The sequence below is a fragment of the Athene noctua genome, chromosome 2 (assembly GCF_965140245.1).
Source record: "Athene noctua chromosome 2, bAthNoc1.hap1.1, whole genome shotgun sequence".
Classification (NCBI taxonomy): Eukaryota; Metazoa; Chordata; class Aves; order Strigiformes; family Strigidae; genus Athene; species Athene noctua.
The window spans coordinates 68,152,958-68,173,214 of record NC_134038.1 but is presented as its reverse complement, the minus strand read 5'-3'; the positions used below and the strand labels follow the sequence as shown (position 1 = coordinate 68,173,214).

Genomic DNA, 20,257 nt, shown 5'->3' with positions numbered 1-20,257 from the left:
CCTACCCTCAAACACAAGATGAAACAAACCAATCTTGCCTGTGCAGCCCATACCTTCAGAGAAAATCCAAACCAACATTTTATGACACTTTCTACATCAACAAGATCAGTATTTAGTAGACCAAAATGGGAAAAGGCTTTAAGTTAATGAGTAACAATGTAGGAAGCCTTCCTAGTTACATTCTCAATATGTCTTTGGTTGATATTCCCAAAGGGGCTTAAAATAGTCCATTAGACTTGATAGTAGACTACTGTGCTCCTTAACTTTTAGATAAGTGTTTTCTATAGGAGAATGCATAGCCCTGAGCTATTCAACCTCCTTCTGAGATGCGTAGGATCCATCAGGAGCCTCAGGATGGGAATTGTAACTGCCAGCAAGGAGCTGCACAAGCGAGCTGGTATAAAACAGTGGGGACAGATGTGTCCTACCCCTCCCTGAATCTAGCACATTAGCACTGCTAAGAGCTGCCTGCCTCCATCCCGGTGTGTACACGCACGCCTTCTCTAAAGACTGTTTAATCAAAATTCTCAGCGGAGATCAGAACTAACATCCCACGCAAGTGCCCAAGTAATTAAGACAGTCAGTCTCTCATTACATAAAATCTGACAGCTCTGAAAGAAGTTTGAGAGCTCCTTCTGAAGACAGCCTCTACTCTGGGGCTAGGGAGCACATCTCCAGCAAAATTTGGAATTGTGCCATGTTGTCCAAGCGCAAAACTATGCAGTGGTTATCACCAGCATTATTGTCTTGAATGAAGATGGCTGCCACTGTATTTTGTGGGGGGCCCAAGCCAAAGCTGGAGGACACACTCTGAGAAGCCTTTACCAGCTTGAGCCCTCCAGGAGCAATAGGAGGAGAGACAGCTGTGTTACATATCCCAGCAGGCAGCCTTAAATATCAAACAGTCCTTAAATTGCACATCAGTCTCAAGGCTAACGAGAAGAATGATTTACATAGCTGGGGAAAATTAATGTTTAAAGTTTAGGTACCAGGGGTAAAGAGCAGCTGAACTGGGGGACTAAGAGTCTGTTTTTAACTGGAGCTCATAAATTTCATATTCAAAACTTGTCAAGGAATCGCAGGAATCCGGACCTTTCATTAACAACGTCTACATCCCATTACTCAACCAAGCCATTTTAGGGATTTTCAGGATTTTTGCAGTCATAGAAGTGAATTTTTCATTTGTGTAGATTTGGCTGAGCCTCAGGAATGGGGACAATAAGGGCAGATGGAAGGAAAACAAAGTGTCAGATTAACTCAGGAAGGCTCTATCTCACAGGAGAAATCTTACCAACCCCGTGGTACCCTGCAGGCACCTGTAGCAAGCAAACAAGGAGCACCTCTGCAATCACCACTGTTGTGGCAGCAGACTGCAGAAAACTCTCAGCTGTTATTCATGTTTGAGTCTCAAAGATGAGCTGTGATTTTTAGAAAAGGAGAACCCTCTTCCCGAGGCAAGCATTTTACCCAAAATGCCAATAAAAATTAAAATGCTCTCAAATTTATAGTCCACAATTCTGAGGAAACCCACTTGCTGCAAGAGCCTCTCCCTTTCTTTAGTTATCATATAAATAAATATCTTCCTTTCATCTGGAAGACACTTAATCATTTTCCATGCTGTTCTCAATTATAAATGAGAATGGGCCAAACCATAACCCCCACAACATTGTCCAAATGATCTTTTTCCATTATAATTGATATTTTAGATTGCTTTATAACTGCCTCAGCTATAAATTCATGCCCATTATTTGTAATAAGTGCTGGCCTCATTTAAGTGTTGGCTGTATTCCCAGAATAATGCTTTTGGAAGGGAATCTGTTCATACTGGGAGAAGTGGGGGAGAGTGAGGAATGACCTGCACAACCCTAAAAATCTCATTAATAATTGATTGTAGCAGGAGAAGATAGAAACCTTCTCCATAGTTTATCAGGGTCTCATCCCTTTAAAAACATGATATAGACCTACACACAAGGATTCCTTTTGCCCCTCAAAACAGTTCAGCCCAGACCAGCCTGTTTGCCAGTTCAGAGGCTGGCAAAGTGTAAATTTAAAGTGTAGCTGAGCTGTGCAGCACCGCAAGTGTAGGGAGTGCAGAAGAGGCAATCTCTGAGATGGTGGAGTGTCTAGGAGGAATAGGTTTGTATCCTGAAAAAAGGTCTCCAGTGCAACCAGGTACATACGGTGGACAATTTGCTTCTGCATAGCCTGTAAAGGAGTCAGTACATTCCCTGCTCCATCTGTGCACAGTGCCAGACCCAACAGCAGAGGAGCCCTGCCTGCATCCTTCCTTATTGGAAGTATCATCTTGGTGGCTCACCTGAGTGGCTCTGAAAACATATCAGGGGATGAGCTGCTTCTCTGACACAAAGGTACCCAACTCAATAAACAGCTTACCAACCTCAGTTGCCCTACCTGAATGGCTCTGGGACCCATCCCTGCTCCAAGTATCTGCCTACATACACCTTGACCCCTCAAGAGTAGCCCCCCCTCCCATGCTCTGCCTGCAGCAGCTACTACTTTTCATCCTGCACTTCTTAGGCTTCTGGGAAGGGTAGTGGAAGAAGCAAGGAACGGGGGTGAGTTGTGAGCTCTAGTCCTACTAGAGGAGATCATTAAACCAGAAGAGGACAAGGAGGCAAGGGACTGCCCTGGATAGAATCATGTCCTGCAGGAGTGTGTGGAGGGGACAGGGTGGGAATGGTGCCAAGGAAGAACTGGATAAGGATTGCAAGGGCAGCTGCTTCTGCTGTTGCTGGGAAGAGCCACCTCACTTACATATATTGATACGCATTGTGGCAGTGATGGCAGCATTGGAAATCGGGTTAGCAAGAGGCTTGCCTGGACTAAGCAGCACCTCCAGCCTGCCGCACCCCATGGGCTGAGAGGACGTGCCTGATCCACCAAAGCCTTCCAGCTGGGTCTGCACATGAACATGTGGCAGGGTGGCATATGTGTTGTAGGCAAGAGAATGAAATAATCTTGCAGACAAGCTCAGCAATGGGAGGGCAGGACTGGCAGTTCAGCAGTAAGTCCTGGTTTGAAGTGACTGGGTGAGTAGGTAGGTGGCTGCAGCTTGCGAGTTTCTGTGGGAGTTCAAAGCAGCTGAGGAACAAATGGTTGGGTTTGTTGCCATTGTTAGTTGAGGCAAAAACTAAGCCAAGTCAAGGAATTTGCGGTTATTGATGTCCAGTTGTTGGACACATTACAGTTGAAAGCACGTAAGGCCAAAACTGAGTTTGACTGGCAAACATAAATCTGTCAGTTCCCAACCCTCTTCTGCTTGACTGGCAACCAGTGTTCTTCTAGTCCAAACTATTTGCCTTTGGAATTTTTAATGGGTTTGCCCACAGGAAAAAAAGCAGAGAGTAAATTTTTACTAGGCAACTGCAATTAATTCCCAAATGTCATGATAATAGACTTCTAATTTCCTGGACTACCACATGGGTTGCAGTTGTATAGAAAAGATTATCTCCATGACATAGCAGTGGACAAATGTGATGGTCTGGGAGGAGATGTATCAGTGTCAATGGCAGTGCACCTTTTTTCTTTCTCCTTCTCTGTCCCTGCAGTGTGATCAGAAAAAGCTAGAAAACACAGAAACAATGTCTTGGGTCTTAGCGATGTTCCTCCCTCTGTCCTTCCTGTCCCTTCAGTACCATCTGCTATCTGTCATTCTTCACAGGACATCATACACTCTCACGGGGCTTTGCCTAGACTATAGGCAGGATTACCTATTTACAACTTCTTGAGTTCATTTATGGTTTTATTGCATTGACAGAATTTCTCTGAGGAATGCAAGAGAAAGAAAATAATCGTTTGCAGTGGTTCATGCTGTAGAAAAATCTAATTAAATTTCAAGGGATGGAGATGGCTTCCTTACACTAAAGACTTTCTCCTGATGAATTACAAAAGCATATTGCAAATAACAAAGGGGCTAAAATTTAAAAATACACCAAAGAAAAAAGCAAACAAAAAATTGCCACAAGAATGTTTTATGCCAGAAATCATTAGACAACTGCAATTGAAAGGCCATTACCAACTCCCACTATAATAAAAGACATTATAATTGCAGTCTGAACAACTAGGGTGGCTCTTTCCACATTGTACATTTGTACATTGTCTCCCATGGGACACATTTTGGCACTGCTGTTTATTAATGTAGGTGATAATCATATAATGAATGACTGGATTGATAAGAGTATATTGAGAACAGCTGCTAAAAGTAGCTAAAAGAACAATGCACATTATATCTTTACTGTAATCCTTGAAAACAAACAGGAAGGACTGTCTCTAAAAATTGCTAAAAGTATAAAACATAGACATAGCATTTAGAGAAATTTATTCCCTTCGCAACTAATTCCATGTTTCACATTTTTCTTGTGAGAGAAGGAATTTGTTTTAGCAAGCAAAACAAATCACATAGGTAATTAGATACTGGGTGAAAGGTAGGTGTATATCTCTGTATTGTAATATCACCTGTATCTGTCAAGTTACAAAAACATACCAGTTTTAAATTAATACTTTTTCTGGATGTCAGCCAATTCCTCTTGTAATTATAATCTTTTTTTCCTTCTTTTACCATTTCAGTTATTTGGGTGTTTCCTGGCCTGGGAGACACGAAATGTCAGCATTCCTGCTTTGAATGATAGCAAGTACATTGGAATGAGTGTATACAACGTGGGCATAATGTGTATTATTGGTGCTGCTGTCTCATTCCTTACTCGGGACCAACCCAATGTACAGTTCTGCATCGTTGCTTTAGTCATAATATTCTGCAGCACCATTACTCTCTGCCTTGTGTTTGTACCTAAGGTAGGTGAATTTGTTTAGCATGGGTCTGGATTGTTTTCCATCTGTTTTGTAGCTGTGATTAAATATGTAAAAGTTCATTGCCTTTTCAAGTACAGGGGTTGCGTGTGAATTCTAAACAAAACCCATCTATAATCTCTTGTTTCTGAATCCTGGGAGGAAGAACAAAGCTTCATGAGATTTTGGAGAAAGTGGAGTATGAAGTTACAGGAGTGTGAATACATGAGTTTCTAACGCCTATATCTTTACTGAATCTGTGTCTGGGAAAACAGTTTGGTTTCTGTAATTTCAATGGAAGAGTCTCCATTTCTGACTTCTAGGAACTTTTTGGAAATGGTGATAAATGGGGATTTAGGAGGGACAGGTCCAGTTGCCTACTCTGCCATGTTTCTTATGTACCCTAAGCATGATAATCAGGATCTCTGCTTCTACATCTACAAAACAGTAAGGCCCTTTTGATTCACTAGCATGCCGTAAGGTCAACTATGTTGAAACCTCTAAGGTATTCAAGTATGGTGGTGCAATAGGCTTTATCAGTACTTCAGAGGAAAATATGCTGCAGATGCTGACACTGAAGTTATATTTATGAACGGGTATGACTGGGACGCATATGCTTTCATTTCTTTTTGCTCTTTTGGATTCTGAGGATGTATTTGTTGTTCATTGTTGGAAAAACTGAGAAGACACTTACCCACAAAGGGCTGGAACTTGGTCATTTCACTTGTAGAGTTGAGCTTTAGACATGAGTATGACCGATTGTGAATGCAGGGAAAACAGGTTTCTATGTAAGCTTACTTTAGCAAAGCCTCAAGTACTGGAGAATGTATTTGATTTTTTGAAGTAAGACATATAATTACTTTCATTTTAAGTGACTTGCATAAACCTAGCTTATCACCCCAAATCAGATGCATGTGCAGTTGGATGTCTGAAACATTTGCAAGAAGAGTCAAGATGCAGGTCCTTTCACCTCTGGAATCTGTTTTTAGGTTTTTCAGACGAGTACTGATACTCATTTATGTATCACCCAATTTGTGACTCTTTACTGGTCCATGTCCAATCAATGTGTTGAGCAAATTATAGTGAATAGGTTCTGATGCTAAGTGGCGTCCCTCGTGATGGTTCTAACAGGCATCCAAGAACTATATGTGCAAAAGGAACAAGCTAAAAAAATGTATCTCAAAGTGTTCCCTCTGAAAGAAATTAGAGGTACAGACGAGCAGTAGCATCTGACTTCTGATCTGTGAAAAAGCAAAGTAATTTATTTGTTCTCCAGTACAGACTAACCAGGATGTTTTTACAAGTTCTGCAACTCACTTCTCAAATATTAAAAAGCTGTACAGATATAAATAGTCATATTTATTCTGGATCTTAGAGAAGAATCACAACTTCATTCTAAATTAAGGGAACATTCATAAACACAGCAATGGAGAGTACTTCGAAATACTGCAAGATTTAAGTGTATAAGCTGTATGAAAATGCATATTAAAACTCTGATGCCAAAAATACCTCCACAGAATGTCAGAACTCTCTTCAAAGAGAAAATATTATTAATGCTGTGACATGCTCTTCTGCCCCTTTGCTTTCATGCTCTTTTGCGCATCCTTTTCTGCTGCCACAGGCTCTGAAATGACTTTTCTGTTTCCTTTTTTTAACCCCTTCATCTGCTCTCTTAAACCCCAATTACCCTGCTGTCCTCTCAGTTCTTTCTACTCAAAACACAAACATGAACTGTAGCCTTCTTTGTGAAGTACTTCATCTCATACTATGTATAGTCAGGTTTCCAAATGCTTTGCTATTTTGCATTAAAAATGGTCGTTGGATAAGATACAAAAAAAGAGGTTGAAGGGGGAGCTGGAATGCAGCACTTCCAATGCCCATGTGAGTGTTTTCACAGCTGGAGAGTTCTTATTGCACTCATATATTTTGCCCTACATTTCTTCTCGCCATGCTGAGCCACAGTTATAGCAGGACAGCTGGCAAGCACCCTCTCCTGCAGTCTGTTCCAGCACAGGTTTCACAACAGTCTGTCTGGACCCCACAAAAGCTTAGATCCAACACCACTCAGTTTGTACATCTAGGTAAGATGTCAGTGTGAGATAGGCACCAAATCTCCCCCCCTTAACAAGTATGTAGTCAATAGTACAATTTTTGGGACATGGGAAGACCGCTGGTGAGATACTGAAGCCTGTGGCTTATCAAGCACAGGAGATGATAATGAAGACTTGAAGGACTGCACTTTTTTATTTATTAAACTGTGGCCAGACAGATGCAAGCAGTAACGTGACTTTGGGCTGGGTGAGCAGTTCTACTTCTCCGCTATACAGACTAAACCACATTCCTTTTAACTAACCTTCAGCAGTCTCCTGGGTCAAGAGTGCTGAAATTTAGTTTTGCCTCACAGCCCTTTTATGAATCTGAATAGGCAACTATTCAATGATGTAGGCAAACTAGGGAATGAAACATGACATTTTCCCCTTCTTGTCAGCTTTAATCTTAATTACTTATAACATGGCAATTATTATACTTCTCCTGTTAAACGTCCCCTTCACCCACTGCCACTGTGTTCAGCACCAAGCACATTCAGAAAAACATGAAGAAAATGCCATAGTAGAGTAAGATAGATCGGGAAAAAAAATGTTCATTACTCTCTCCATTTTAAGGTATCCTCAGATAGAAATGTTGATATCCATTATACTGCGTCCTACTTACAGTAACTGTAGACATTCTTGTTATTTGATGAAAAACTGTCCAAAATTTTTTAAAACAATAGATTTCTGAGTTCAAGGATATCTTGTAGAAGTGATCTGCAGAATTCAAACATACATTGTGTATATTTTTCCTCTTAGAAGTTAACTGCTATGTCTAATTCTATTTTTAAGGGCCAACATGCCTATAGTATTTTTCAGCATAGTCATCACTTCTTTAAAAGAAGCAATCCTAATATGTATTCTCTCTTCATGAAGTACTTTTGCCATGTTTATCAGACTTACATGTCATTCTGTTTTTCTCCTCCATCCCTTTTGAGACAGAACACTGTGCTCACTTCTAGTCACCCACTGAGTGCATACCATCGTTGGCTGCAATGCCATTAACACATTAATTCTGATCCAGTTTCCCGTAGAGCAGCAAGGCAAAAATCATTACTGGGGGGCCAGGATTAAAACATTAATTTTCTGTGTTGGTAGCATTTTTTGTCCATTTGGCAGACTCTTTGTCGAAATTGAAACTGCACAGATGTGAGGCAGCAAGACACAAGTTCCACTGACTTCATGTCCAGAAAAAAAGAAAAAAAAATCATCTAACCTCATCCCTTGTACAGTGTGAGCCAACATCTTATATTCAGCTTGAACTTAAACCACATAAAATTGCAGAGCTTTTATCTTGTAACACTTTTGCGTGCTAATTTAAGAAGCCTTGTAATTACTGTTCTTCACCTTTAACTTCATTTTAATGCAGTTTTTGGTCTGGGAGTTAGACAAACCAGTCATTACAACCAGCCTAATTAGAATCAAAGAGATGGGGAAGAGGAGAGGCAGGGGGCTCTAGGAAGACAGCTACAGCAGGTTACTCAGGGCCTTGTGCAGTTGGGTCTTGGTTATCTCCAGAGATAATACTCCCCAACCTCTCTGAGCATCTATACCAGTGTTTGATGATGCTCACAGCAGAAAAAGTTTTTTGCTGATGTTTAAATGAAATTCCCTGTTTTCCAGTTTGTGCCTCCCTTCCTTTCACTGGTCACCACTGAGAAGAGTCTGGCTCCATCCTCTTTACTCTCTCCTCTCACATATTTATAAACATTAATAATGTTTCCCCCTCCCCCCAATCTTTTCCATCTCAAGGCTAAACAATCATCAGTCTCTGCTTGTATCATAAAGGCTGCAATTCTTTTCAGCATCCTTGTGGCGCTTCACTGGGTATTTTTTAGTACGCTCATGTATCTCTTGTACTGAGGAGCCCAAATATGGTCACAACACTTTAAGTGTGTGCTCACCAGAGCTGAGTAGAAAGGGAAGGATCACCTCCATTGGCCCGGGGAACTGCTGGCTCATGTACCGCTTGGTGTCTTCTTTCTTCACAAGGGCAGGACTTGGTATTTCCCTTTGCTCAGCTTCAGGAGACTCCTGTTGGCCTAGATCTCCAGTCTCTTGACATCCCACTGAACGGCAGGGCAATCATCTCGTGTATCTTTGAGGATCATCTGCAAACTTGCTGAGGGTGCGCTCTATCCGACCATCCAGGTCACTAATAAAGATGTTAAACAGTGTTGGTACTAGTGTGAACCCCTGAGGTACAGCACTAGTGACTAGCTCCCACTGTCCTTTGAGCCTGACAGTTGAGCCAGTTTTCAGTCCACCTCACTGACAACTTACCCAGTCACTACTTCACCAGTTTGACTGTGAGGATGTTGTGGGATACAGTGTTGAAATCTTTACTTAAGTCAAGAAAAATAACTCTCTCCCCTCATCTACCAGCCCAGACATGTCACTGAAGAAAGCTATCAGGTTGTTCAGGTAGGATTTCCCCTTCATAAATCAATGATGACTGCTTCTAATCACCTTCTTGCTCTTAATATGTTTGGAAATGGTTCCCAGGAGGATTTGCTGCATCACCTTCCATGGACTGAGGTGAAGGTGACCAGGAAGTATTTTCCCAGATCCTCCTTCTCGTCTATCCTGAACACATCTGTGACATTTCCTTTGTCCCAGTCCTCAGGAACCTCTGCCAGTAAACACCACCTTTCAAAGGTAAATGAGAGTGGCCTCGCAATGACATCAGCCAGCTCACTTACTCCTCAGGGATACACCTCATCAGGTTTCGTGAACTTATTGTGTTCAATTGCTTGAGGGATCTTAGGGGTCTGGGATTTCTGAAAGCAAGTTTTACCAGTGAAGACTAAGGTGAAGGTGTCATTGAGTACCTCAACCTTCTTCATCTCCTTTATCACCTGAAAAAGGAAATTTATTTTCTTCAGGCGTCATCCTGATCTGCAGACCTGGTCTGTTAATACATGTCAGGGACCAAGTGCTTCAGTGTCTACTCAGTCAGATCTCTCTCTATCAGAACTTAGGTCCTTAATTCATGCCAGCTGCAGAACAAGTTCAGGCTCTGAAGAACAAGAAGAACCAATTCCAAAATGGGGCTGTACCACAAAATCTAGCTGTGCTGTACTTACAAAATGATTGCTCCTTCTCTCTTTTAAATCAACTCAACACCTTTGGATTTATGATGCCATGATTATGTTCTCAGGGCAGGGAGCTCCTTCAGCTTTGTCTGTATACAAATATATATGTATGCTGCTTGGCAAGTACTCATAAATTCTGTATGCTCTAGAGTAATCTGAGAAGCTCTCTCTCCCTTGCCAAACAGCTAGTAGCTTTCTCTCCTCATGTCGAGGTGATATTTTCACATTGTCACTTAGTGTTAAATCTTACTTATATTTGCTTAAATATGTTTAAGGTTAACCTTTTTTCATTTTTTTTTTAAGTGGCTTATTTAATTTATTTGAATAGATTCAGTTTATTTTGGGTCACTAAAACGTAATTAAGTTTCTGTTATCTCGAGTGCAATCTCCCATGAGTTCTTTCTGTTAATACTCCTGTTTCATGCCTCTCTCTGCTTGAGTGTTACTTGTAACAGTAGGAAAGAAGAAATTTCAGATGAAACTGTGGTTGGGAAGAAAAGATCTTGGATCGTTGTTGTTTTTTTTTTTAAAGAAGGAAGATATCTTTTGAAACTATAAAGATATCAATGAAAGAGAAAAATATGTTACATGAAATATTAAAATATATTTTAACATAATAAAAATCCAGTTAAATATATTTTAAATTAGATTTTCCTAATTTTTTGAACACCTCCCTTTGCAAAATCATTTTGGTTCCACCTACTCTGTAAAGTTATTCAGAAATCATCTCAAGTACTGCACATGGCAAGCAGAGCTCACTTTCCAGAATTTTATACTTGAAAATCAGAAAGGAAGTCTTGGTTTGCCTTTCGATATTTTGAGATACAAAAGAAATAGCTGCAAAAACAAAACCATGGACAGGATTTCTTAAGGCTTTTAAACGTTTCAGCTCATCACACTGAGGACAAATCCAGATGCAGCCACACAGAACAGACGATTTCAGTTCACCCAAAATCAAAAGAAAGAAGATTCAAAAACATCAACATCAGTCACCAGCGTCAATCAGGCCAGCACATCTCGATTAGAAGGATTGCAGTCAGAGAACCACCGCTTGAGAATGAAAATTACAGAGGTATTATTTATTGTATATACTGCCTAAGAAATTTTTTTGTATTATTTTTTTGTTGCAATTCTGTAATCTGATTAACTATTGACTACTTCTTAGAGGAAAAAAATTAGCTTTCCCCATAGAAAAATATTTAAAGAATAGGAAACAGATGATTGATATGAATAGTTAATTAATACAGCAAATACTTAGCAGGTGTGATAAAATGAAAATCTAGTTTAGCAAATTAAAATGAAACTTCCCCTATTTATTTGTAGCAGGCAAATTACCCTGCCGCTTCACATGGCCGTGCTGAGCACCATAGAGCAATAGCTTTAAAAGTGCGACCTTTACATGCCAGTGCAACAGAGACCCGTAGCCCCAGGGGCATTTAAGAGGTATCTCTGTTCCTGTTTATGGCTGAGTTCAGAGGCTGCTGTTGCTGTTATTTTCCATCCTCTCTGAAAGTTTGCTCAAAAACTTGCTAGACAGATTTTTACATCTGTCATGAAACAGAATCACGTATTTTCTTAAGGTAGAAAAGACCTTTTAGATCGTGTAAGCTGACCCTTTTGGCACAAAGACTGTGTAGTTTCTTCGGTGTCTACTGAGTGAAAGGCTAAGTACATGGAGTGCATTACTTCCATTAGAGCTATAGCAGATATATTTTTAATTATGTCCATCCTTGCCCAGGAGACCTCAAACGATGACGAATCAGCCTTGAAGACTGCCCATTATGTCAGACAAGATAACCCTAATTGATCTATATCTTATAAAAAATTAACCTCTTCTTGCCTAGTCTGTGAAGCATTTTTATACCTTGAAGAAAAGGTATTTTATTGCTACCATTACTTCTTCATCCAGATCCTAACTAATAACAATTGCCTAGGTAATCAAAAGGTGTTTACTCAGGCTACCAAAGACTCCAAAAGCAAAAGTTATCTCTGCCTTTTTGAAGAAAATTAGTTCAGCCTTTGCCAGGCCCCTTTCATGTGAGAGTTGCAATTTCTAATGAAGGCTCAGCTTGCTACTGGCTATTTCAGTTTCTCTATCCTACTGTAGTTTTTTTCTACTAAGCTTTTTCTACTCACAAGATCTCAGCCTACGCCTTGCAAGTCTCATGATGGTGATCACAGGTAAGACTGGTCAGGGCAATTGAGATATATTAGTGCACACAGGGCCCTGCTGATCTTTTTAAGCTTTGCTTAAATAGATTAAATTAAATACTCAGAATCCATAGGTCCAAATAAGAGTTTCATTGTCAAGGGGATTTGGAGTATGCCCTGCCATGGCTAGCAGCTACATCTCTGGCTTATCTACCTTAAGTTGCTATGTTCCAGTTCTATAAGGAAATGATGTAAATCTAAATTCAGCATTTTTAAAATTCAGTTAAGCCAGTAATAAGTGGGACATACTCTGGACACTGCATCTGGGACAACTTTACAGAGAGCATCCCAGATCACCATTAGGATGCTTGTGTGTGGTTGTTTTCTACTGGGGCTGTAGCCAACTGAATACAAGTTAGCCCCTGGTGAGAGTACCCTGTGCTCAGCCCAGTGCTAAAAGGTAGGTGTGTACTAACCCAGCATTTGTGCTGCGGCTCTTCCAGTCAGAAAACATCTGTGCTTCTGACCTTCTCCCTCTAGTCCCAAAAGGTGCTTTTGGGGGGAGAGAGGACTGGGATTTTTGTTTCTTCGCCCTCATTTACACTTTTTTCCCTCTTGGAAAGTTATGCTTGCAACGTCATTTTAGTGCTAGCTAAAAGACATGAAAGATGGGGGTAGTTTTCAAATCACAGAAGGATAGAGTGTTCTCAGCCCCAAAACTAAAAACTGTGAGTTGGACTTGCTTCAAAATTTCACACTCGTGGGGACACAAACAAAAAGTCTAACAGGAGTCTGTCTCTCTAAGAAAGGTAAAAGGAGTAAAAATAATCTTTAGGACAACGGAACATTCCCAGTAGAGTTGACTGCAGTCACTTGCATGGCTGGACAATGACACTGATTCCACAGTTCACTTATATTCTCCTGTATGTTCGATAATTTGATTGACTCAACAAAGAGTTTATAGCTATGTATGCCACATTTGTATGCCTAAGTAACAATTAGTAGAGAGGTTTTCAGACTCGGCTTTCTAATGCCTATTTCTTTCTCATTCAGCTGTGCACCTGAATTGCTTAAACTTTCAACTACTAAAGCTTATTCTTTTCATATGGCCTGTGTGCAATATCACATATGAATGTGGTTTGTTACCTGTGGCATAATTTTTAGAGGTAGTGTTATAGTGCTGTAAGAAAACTGTGTTTGGCACAGTGTGGCAATTGTATTTACCACCTGCCTTCTAGTCTAATTATAGAAAGCTATGCAGTTACTGCAGATACCTGAAACAATGATTCTTGAATTTTTAGGGATTCATACTCTTTCTGTTTTGCAGCTGGACAAAGACTTGGAAGAGGTTACAATGCAACTTCAGGACACTCCTGAGAAAACAACATACATTAAGCAGAACCACTATCAGGATCTTAACGACATTCTTAGTATACGGAACTTTACAGACAGCAAAGGTGAGAGTTAGTAAAATTCGTTAGTAGCTTAACTCACCAGAGTTTTGAATAGAAATCTCATTGGATTGGTTCCAGAGCATTCAGACCTTGGTAAGAGAGAGCTTTATATATTTTGGTTGTGTTACAGAAAGCCTGCAGATTCACATAATGAGCTCTGTGGTGCCCACTGAGTAGTTATTTCTCTGTATGTGTGTCTTCTATTGTATGCTCTGTGTGTCTAATACACATGGTAAAGTGGGAAACTTTCCATAGCGTACCTGTATTCAGAAGTCAAGTTTTCTGTGCTGCATGGACGAAGGAAAGTCACAGAATGTTTCAGATCTTGTGAGAGTTAATCGAGCCAGCCTTCAGCAGTAGGAAGCCCAGCTGAATATGTGCTTGTCTGAGTAGGACGACCGAGCTGCTGCTGTTGGACACTGCTATCAAGCACGTAGAAGAGAAGCACGTAAATATTTCAGTGCTGATTTGGACTCTAAATGTAGAGTTGAAGGCGCTCATGTATGAAAATTCTTCCCTAGGAACTGTTAAAAAAGGATTTCATGACGACTGTAATATTCCTAAGTTGTTTCTGCTGTGTCTCTTGCATAGGTCCCTGAAGAAATACATGCGAAATAATTGCTTCCATTAAAGCTATTTTGCTTTGGGGAAGTAATAAGATCTGGTGCATAGTGCAATAAAGTGGAAGCCAGGACACCCAGCTTCCATTTTTCACTCTAGAATGGATCTACTTTGTGACTTTTGGCAAATGACTTTGTACAGCTCAATATTACTATAGTATGTGAAAAACCAGTTGCCCTGTGTTGAGAATTCGTAGACTTGCATGTTTGTTGCAATGCTAGGCTCAGGCTTCCTATTGATGTGGCAGCATAATCTTGGTTAAGTGGAACAGAAGCTACTCCTGTAAATATAGTTGTCGAAGAATAATTTTAGAGCAACAGCAACAGTTCACATATGCTTCTGAAATATATTGAAATTTTGGTTGGATAAGGTTACTTTTTCATGAGTCTTTTGTTTTAGCCTGGGTATACACTTGGTTGTGTAACTTGTGGCAAAAAAAAAAAAAAAAAAGAAGAGCTTCGTAGAGTTCCCAGTGTCCTTTTTAAAATTAAAAAACAGAAGGGGGGAAAGGAGGAAAAGGAAAACGTAAATAGCTGCTGGAGGCGTGTGATTATTGGGCTGAGATCAGCAGCAAGAACTAACATCAGTGAGTGGGATGAGGCAGTTTTACCAAGTGTTTGAAAGGAACACATAGAATGTTCCACTCATGTCAGATGCTCCAGGAAAAATGATAAATCATGAATAATATTTCAAGCAGAAAAGATACATTACATTGTGCCAAATGCCCATCTGAGTTTGGGTATGAGAAATAAAAATTATTCTCAAGAGATACGCTGGGTATAAATTTAGGATGGGATGCTTCCCACAGCAGGTTGCACTCCATTAGCAGTAGGATGCTGGCAAAGAAATCAAAGAGAAAATATAACCTTTTTGCACTTACTTGTGGCTATATCTACAAAAGACATCAATGCCTAACTGCTGCTTTAAGCAGCAGCATCCAAGATTGTCTGTGTTCCTAATTTTTCCTCAGTACGGTTCCCCAACTTCTACATTTCTGCTGCAGGCTACATATTTAAGATCACCTTAAGTACAGAGCCTTAATGTACAGAGTAGCTTGGAACTATGTGTTATCGGGATTTACAGGGTGGATATTCTGCATACTGAAGTTGCTGGACACAGTTTTCTGAATGGACCTACCACATAAAGTTCCACACAAAAGAAGGGATGGGGGGAAGAAGGATGTTTTCCCTTGGCCATCTTTATATTTAACAGGTTAGAGCAACCATTTACTTGTGAATGAGGAAGACCTGAATCCCAGTTTGCAGCAGGTGTTTGAAGCCTGGTCCCACACCTGGTGGTGAATGCCCCAAGCATGAGTATTATGAAGTATGCTAATCCTGACTCGAATGACAAAAAATATTCATACTTTGAAGATCTGAGCCACCCTTGATAGCCATTTTCTGTCCCTCCATTTCCATTTCTTCTGCCTCTTGTTTCCTCTCCTTCTCCATTTCCCTGTCCCTTAGCTACATGTCTGAATCTCCTCTCTGTTTCTCTCACTGCATCCATTCCAAACAGACAACCCATGTGCTTAATTTAAAATTGCCATTCCAATCAAAATAACAAGGCTTTGGAGAATTCATGCTGCTGAGTCACTGCTGCTTCTGTGCAGATGCAAACAGACATCACTTAAATGGTACTTAAAAAAATTCTGGCCCTTACGGCTACAGGAAATCTAACTCTGACTGACATAACTATGCTTTCTGTACCTGTGTATTTCCTGTAACTTTCTGTAAATGAAAGTACAGAACCTTGAAATTCAGCATCCCTAATGGTACTTGAGCGAATCTTTGGAATTGTAAATAATTTATCAGCGTCACCTAGAAGTGACCATGTCTTTCACCTCCACCATGCAACTGGGGAAGCCAGTCCAATGTTGTTTTTAAGGTGATGAAAAGGTTTGTGCCTACCTTGGACCTTGCAAAAAATGTGAGCTGAGAGAGGGAGTAGGGCAGTGAAGAGAGATGCTAAAAATAGCAGCTGAGTCAGAGCTAAAAATCATAGCAGATCATTTGCCACATTTGTATTGTGGACCTGGCTGAATTGTATGTCAATCTTCTTTATAAAATACTGTTCTGAAGGAGTTAACGTAGAGAATGCCATGTAGTGTATGTCCATTGCTTTTGCCTACACAAATTCAGGGCACTGCACCTCAGATAGCAGATAATAACACGTGACTTATGCAATGCATCTCGAACAAGTCCTAATAAAACTTTCATGTCATAGTACACTTCAGTAGGTTTCTGATATGTAAAAATTGTCCTGAGTTAAAATTCCTAACTCCTTTAGCCAAGTGCCAAAGGAGGTTATTTGATTCTTCCCTTCCTTCCCCACTACCCTCATTTACATCAAATACGGATTTAGGATACAAAAATTAAATTACTTTAGCCAAAATAGGTAGACACAGCTGCGCTCGCCTAACTGACCTCAGGCAGTTTCATAACGTTGGAACTCCTGGTTAGTTATTAACAGCAACAGCTCCTGGTGTAGTCCAGGAGCTCTTTGCTGGCATGGGGACTCCTTCTTTACAGCACATTTGAGTACATCTCATTTAAAGACCAAAATTATCCAAGACACTCATCTCTTGTTCACAAATGCGTAATGTCCCTGAGACATCTACAGCAATTGGCTATGTAAGAAAATCAATTAGTAAAATGTGGTTTGTAGTTTATGGTTTGATTGCGCTTTTTTTTTTTTTTTTTTTTTAAGCAGGCTTTTGTCTGTGCTGTTAGATAGCTTTGTGTGGTCAAGCAGTTCTCAATGTGCTCTGTGGACTGTGGGCCTGGGATGTCAGATGGCTTCCCCCGTTGAATTTAAAAGGGCATCCCCTTAACTTAATTTGATACTTTCCTCAGATGATTTTGAGTCACTGTGTCTGTAAGCAACCTGGGCTCTGTGCACAGCCCATCAGCTTCTTCCCCAGGATTTTACAGACCTGGTCAACTTGCTGGAGCTACATTGCAACCTGGGTTTGAGGCAGGGATCGGCTGTGGGTGAGACCCATGCTTGGCTTGGGCAGTTCCTGTAACTGGCAGTGCTGTTTAGCCAGGAGAGCCGAGCTTGGAGACACAGCTGGGTTTTCCAGGCTGACATTTGGAAAAAGGAGGACAAATGCCTGTAACTGTGATGCTGCGTAAAGAGGAAAGTTGTGCTGCACAGCTCCGGGGAAGAACCAACCTGGCACGGGCACAAACCAGAGCTTCCCAAAAGGGCTCCCTACACCCTTGCAGATTGTGTGCCAGAAGTAGGAGCGACTTTGTGCAGGTAGAAGTTACTTCTACAGTGCAAGTTCCTGCAGAGATAACAGTTACTGAGGAGAAAAATACAGAGGGACGATCCTATGTGGTTTGGGGAGTTGGCTAATTTTGTTACACTTGGAATCTTACAGTCTCACTCTATTTGACTTCTATTTGACATTTTACTACATGAAATTATTTCTACATGAATGATTCATAGATTGCAAGAGTTTCATATAAAACCAAGCTCAGAAGAAATCCTGCAGGAGAATCTCCATTTATTTCTACCTTTGCCAGTATTTTTCAGAGTAGCATCGGAAAATTAATGAATGACAGCCGTCCTATGGAAAGTACATAACAAGCAAGAGACAGCCTTGCAATAGTCCCCACTTATAAACAAACCCTTTTTGCAAGTTCTCTCTCTGCAGGCACCCTATCTTGCTCAGAAAGCCTTTTCTGTTTTCAGCCAGAGAAGTCTTCACTCATTGCTGTAAATGGACTGGGAGCATTCATTTGCATGTCAGATATGCCTACATACTGTCAGTTGTCACCCCACTCCAAAGTTTCCTAGTGTTAGTTTTTCCCCATGTAAAAGCGACACAAAGAAAATCAGATTTCAAAGGCATGTTTCTTCTAAATGCAAAGCAAAACAGAGTTCGTCTGTGATAAGAGAGAGGAAATATTACTTCTATGAAATTAGCATGAGTCAAACATTAAGCTTGAGATTGAAACCACAGATTCAAAGGAAAGGTTTTCAGAAATAGCTGTAACAAGACTTTAAAGAAATGCTGTTTTAAAGCAAGGATATAGTTCATTATATCCTTTGTATATAGAAATACATGAAGATATGTATACTAGTTTCTATGAATCCCAGCAAATGGATTCCAGTCCTGAAACTGGAGCTTGTTTCCATTTCAACAGGGAGACTGAACTGCCAGAGGTTCAGTGCCTGCACTTTCTTGCACAGAAATAAATCTGTAGTAAAAGGACTTTCTTCTAATTTAAAGCAGTATAAATCAGAGCAGAATCTTGCTGGCTTTTCTTTTAAAAAAGATCTTCCTTTCAAAACATAATTACCAGAAGTCATGTTCACATGCCTGGTGCTGTGAGCTTAGTTCAAGATAACTTTTCTGATATACCCAGCAGATTATGTGATCAGTTTAATTTTCCCCTTCGTTTTACTTTCCTTTCATCCTGTTCACATAAAAACCAGAAACTGGATAGTCGTGTTTCATGGTCCAAACAGTAGAAGTGTGAAAAATTACAGTAGATTTAAAAAATCTACCTTTAGCTTTAAAGTTTCCAGACTTCTTCAGTAAATCAGCAAGGTTATCTCTGCCAGCTCTTATAAGTCATTATTAAACCACACTGGCTTCTTTGTGGAGCATAAAATATGCTTTCTAGCAAAGAGAAAACAACAGTGGAATTGAAAGCTGTGGGTTGAACAGCAGTTTTGTCATCAAGTTATAACCCATCGGAGGAGTATTGCCACTAAAGCCTGATGATGAAGATATTCAATAAAGCTGCAGGGTACAAAAGTGAACAAAACAAACTTCTAGTTAAATAAATACAGTTTCTAAAATCTTGGAAGAAATAGCAGCAGTGGCAGTAACCTGGTGTTTTCTGCAGTTGTTGTTAAAATGCATGATGCGTTCAAGCCAGCCTAGGTAATTTTGTCAGCACCAGGTTGTGGAGTGATTATACATATGGTGGGTCTGAAGCGAGCATCACCCCTGGCAGAGGGAGAGGCGAGCAGCTGGGAGCAGTGACCTCCTCGCTGAGCCTCTCCGCAGCCAGCATCAGATGTGCTCTTGCAGCTCAGAGCTTTGTAATTGGAAGTCGTCTCTCTGCTGCAGGTAGGCAAAGGTCCTGAGCTAAAGCTGCCTGGCTCTCACTGGCAACTGGGCAACAGGTTTTGTTTCCTAATGAACCCATCAGTGAGTGCCATGCAAAGCCCTTGAGATCTATTTGTGTTTTTTTTTTTTTTCCCAGCGGTTTCATAAATGGAAAGTGCTCAGGAATCACTTATCCAGACTTCCGCGTTCCAGTTTGAGGTCTACAAAGGTGAAAATTACTTAGAAAGTGCTTCTGCCTAATGTAAATTTAATTCTGAAGGTAGTTAGATCATCCCAGTCCAACTTATTCAGTAGCATCTGCAGCAGTAGACAGTACCCTGGGAATGAAAGGCATCTTTCAAGTGGCAAACTTAATGGACAGAGGAAGAAAAGATGGGGAAATACTAAAAGAAGTGCTACACTTTCCAGGGGAGAATGGGAACTCAAATGTTTACCATTGCCCTCAATTTATTTTCTTTCAGTTGTTTATGTATATAAAATCAGTTTCCTCCATCCTTAAGTTTTTTAAGTGCATATGGTAATAATGTTTTTCCTTTAAGCTCCTGCTCCTGGAAGCATATGACTAAGTGAGAATCTTGCTTTTCATTATTTAAATGAAAGGTAAATGGGAAAAAAAAAAAAAAAAAAAAAAGAAAAGAAAAAAGAAAAAAAAAAAAAAAAAAAAGATATTCTAGTTTCCATAGCTGCAGAATAAAAATCTAACAACTCCTCTCCCAAAAAGCTTAACAAATAAGAATTACCCAACTTTTTTGTATTTTGAAAGAAGCAAAGGAAAAAGAAAAAAAAATCTCATCATTGTGACAGTTTTATGTGGATTTTCTCTGTATTTTATACATATACATTAAAATTGTGTATGGTAACCTCGTATACAGACATCTATGCAGTGTATTACGGGAGAGTCATCTGCAAGAGTGGTAGAAAAGGGTCTATTAAGAATAACACACAGTG

At 40.2% G+C, this 20,257-nt stretch overlaps 1 protein-coding gene across 4 annotated transcripts in view; it reads left to right on the top strand.

Annotated features, from left to right (window-relative positions):
- The window catches only part of GABBR2 (gamma-aminobutyric acid type B receptor subunit 2), a 483,193-nt gene that overhangs the window by 451,075 nt on the left and 11,861 nt on the right, over window positions 1-20,257 (top strand). For all 4 annotated transcript variants that reach the window (XM_074899378.1, XM_074899381.1, XM_074899379.1 and 1 more), the window contains 3 exons: window positions 4,588-4,812; window positions 10,881-11,063; window positions 13,470-13,599. In XM_074899378.1, the coding sequence (XP_074755479.1) occupies window positions 4,588-4,812; window positions 10,881-11,063; window positions 13,470-13,599 (538 nt within the window). The remainder of the gene's footprint in view (window positions 1-4,587; window positions 4,813-10,880; window positions 11,064-13,469; window positions 13,600-20,257) is intronic.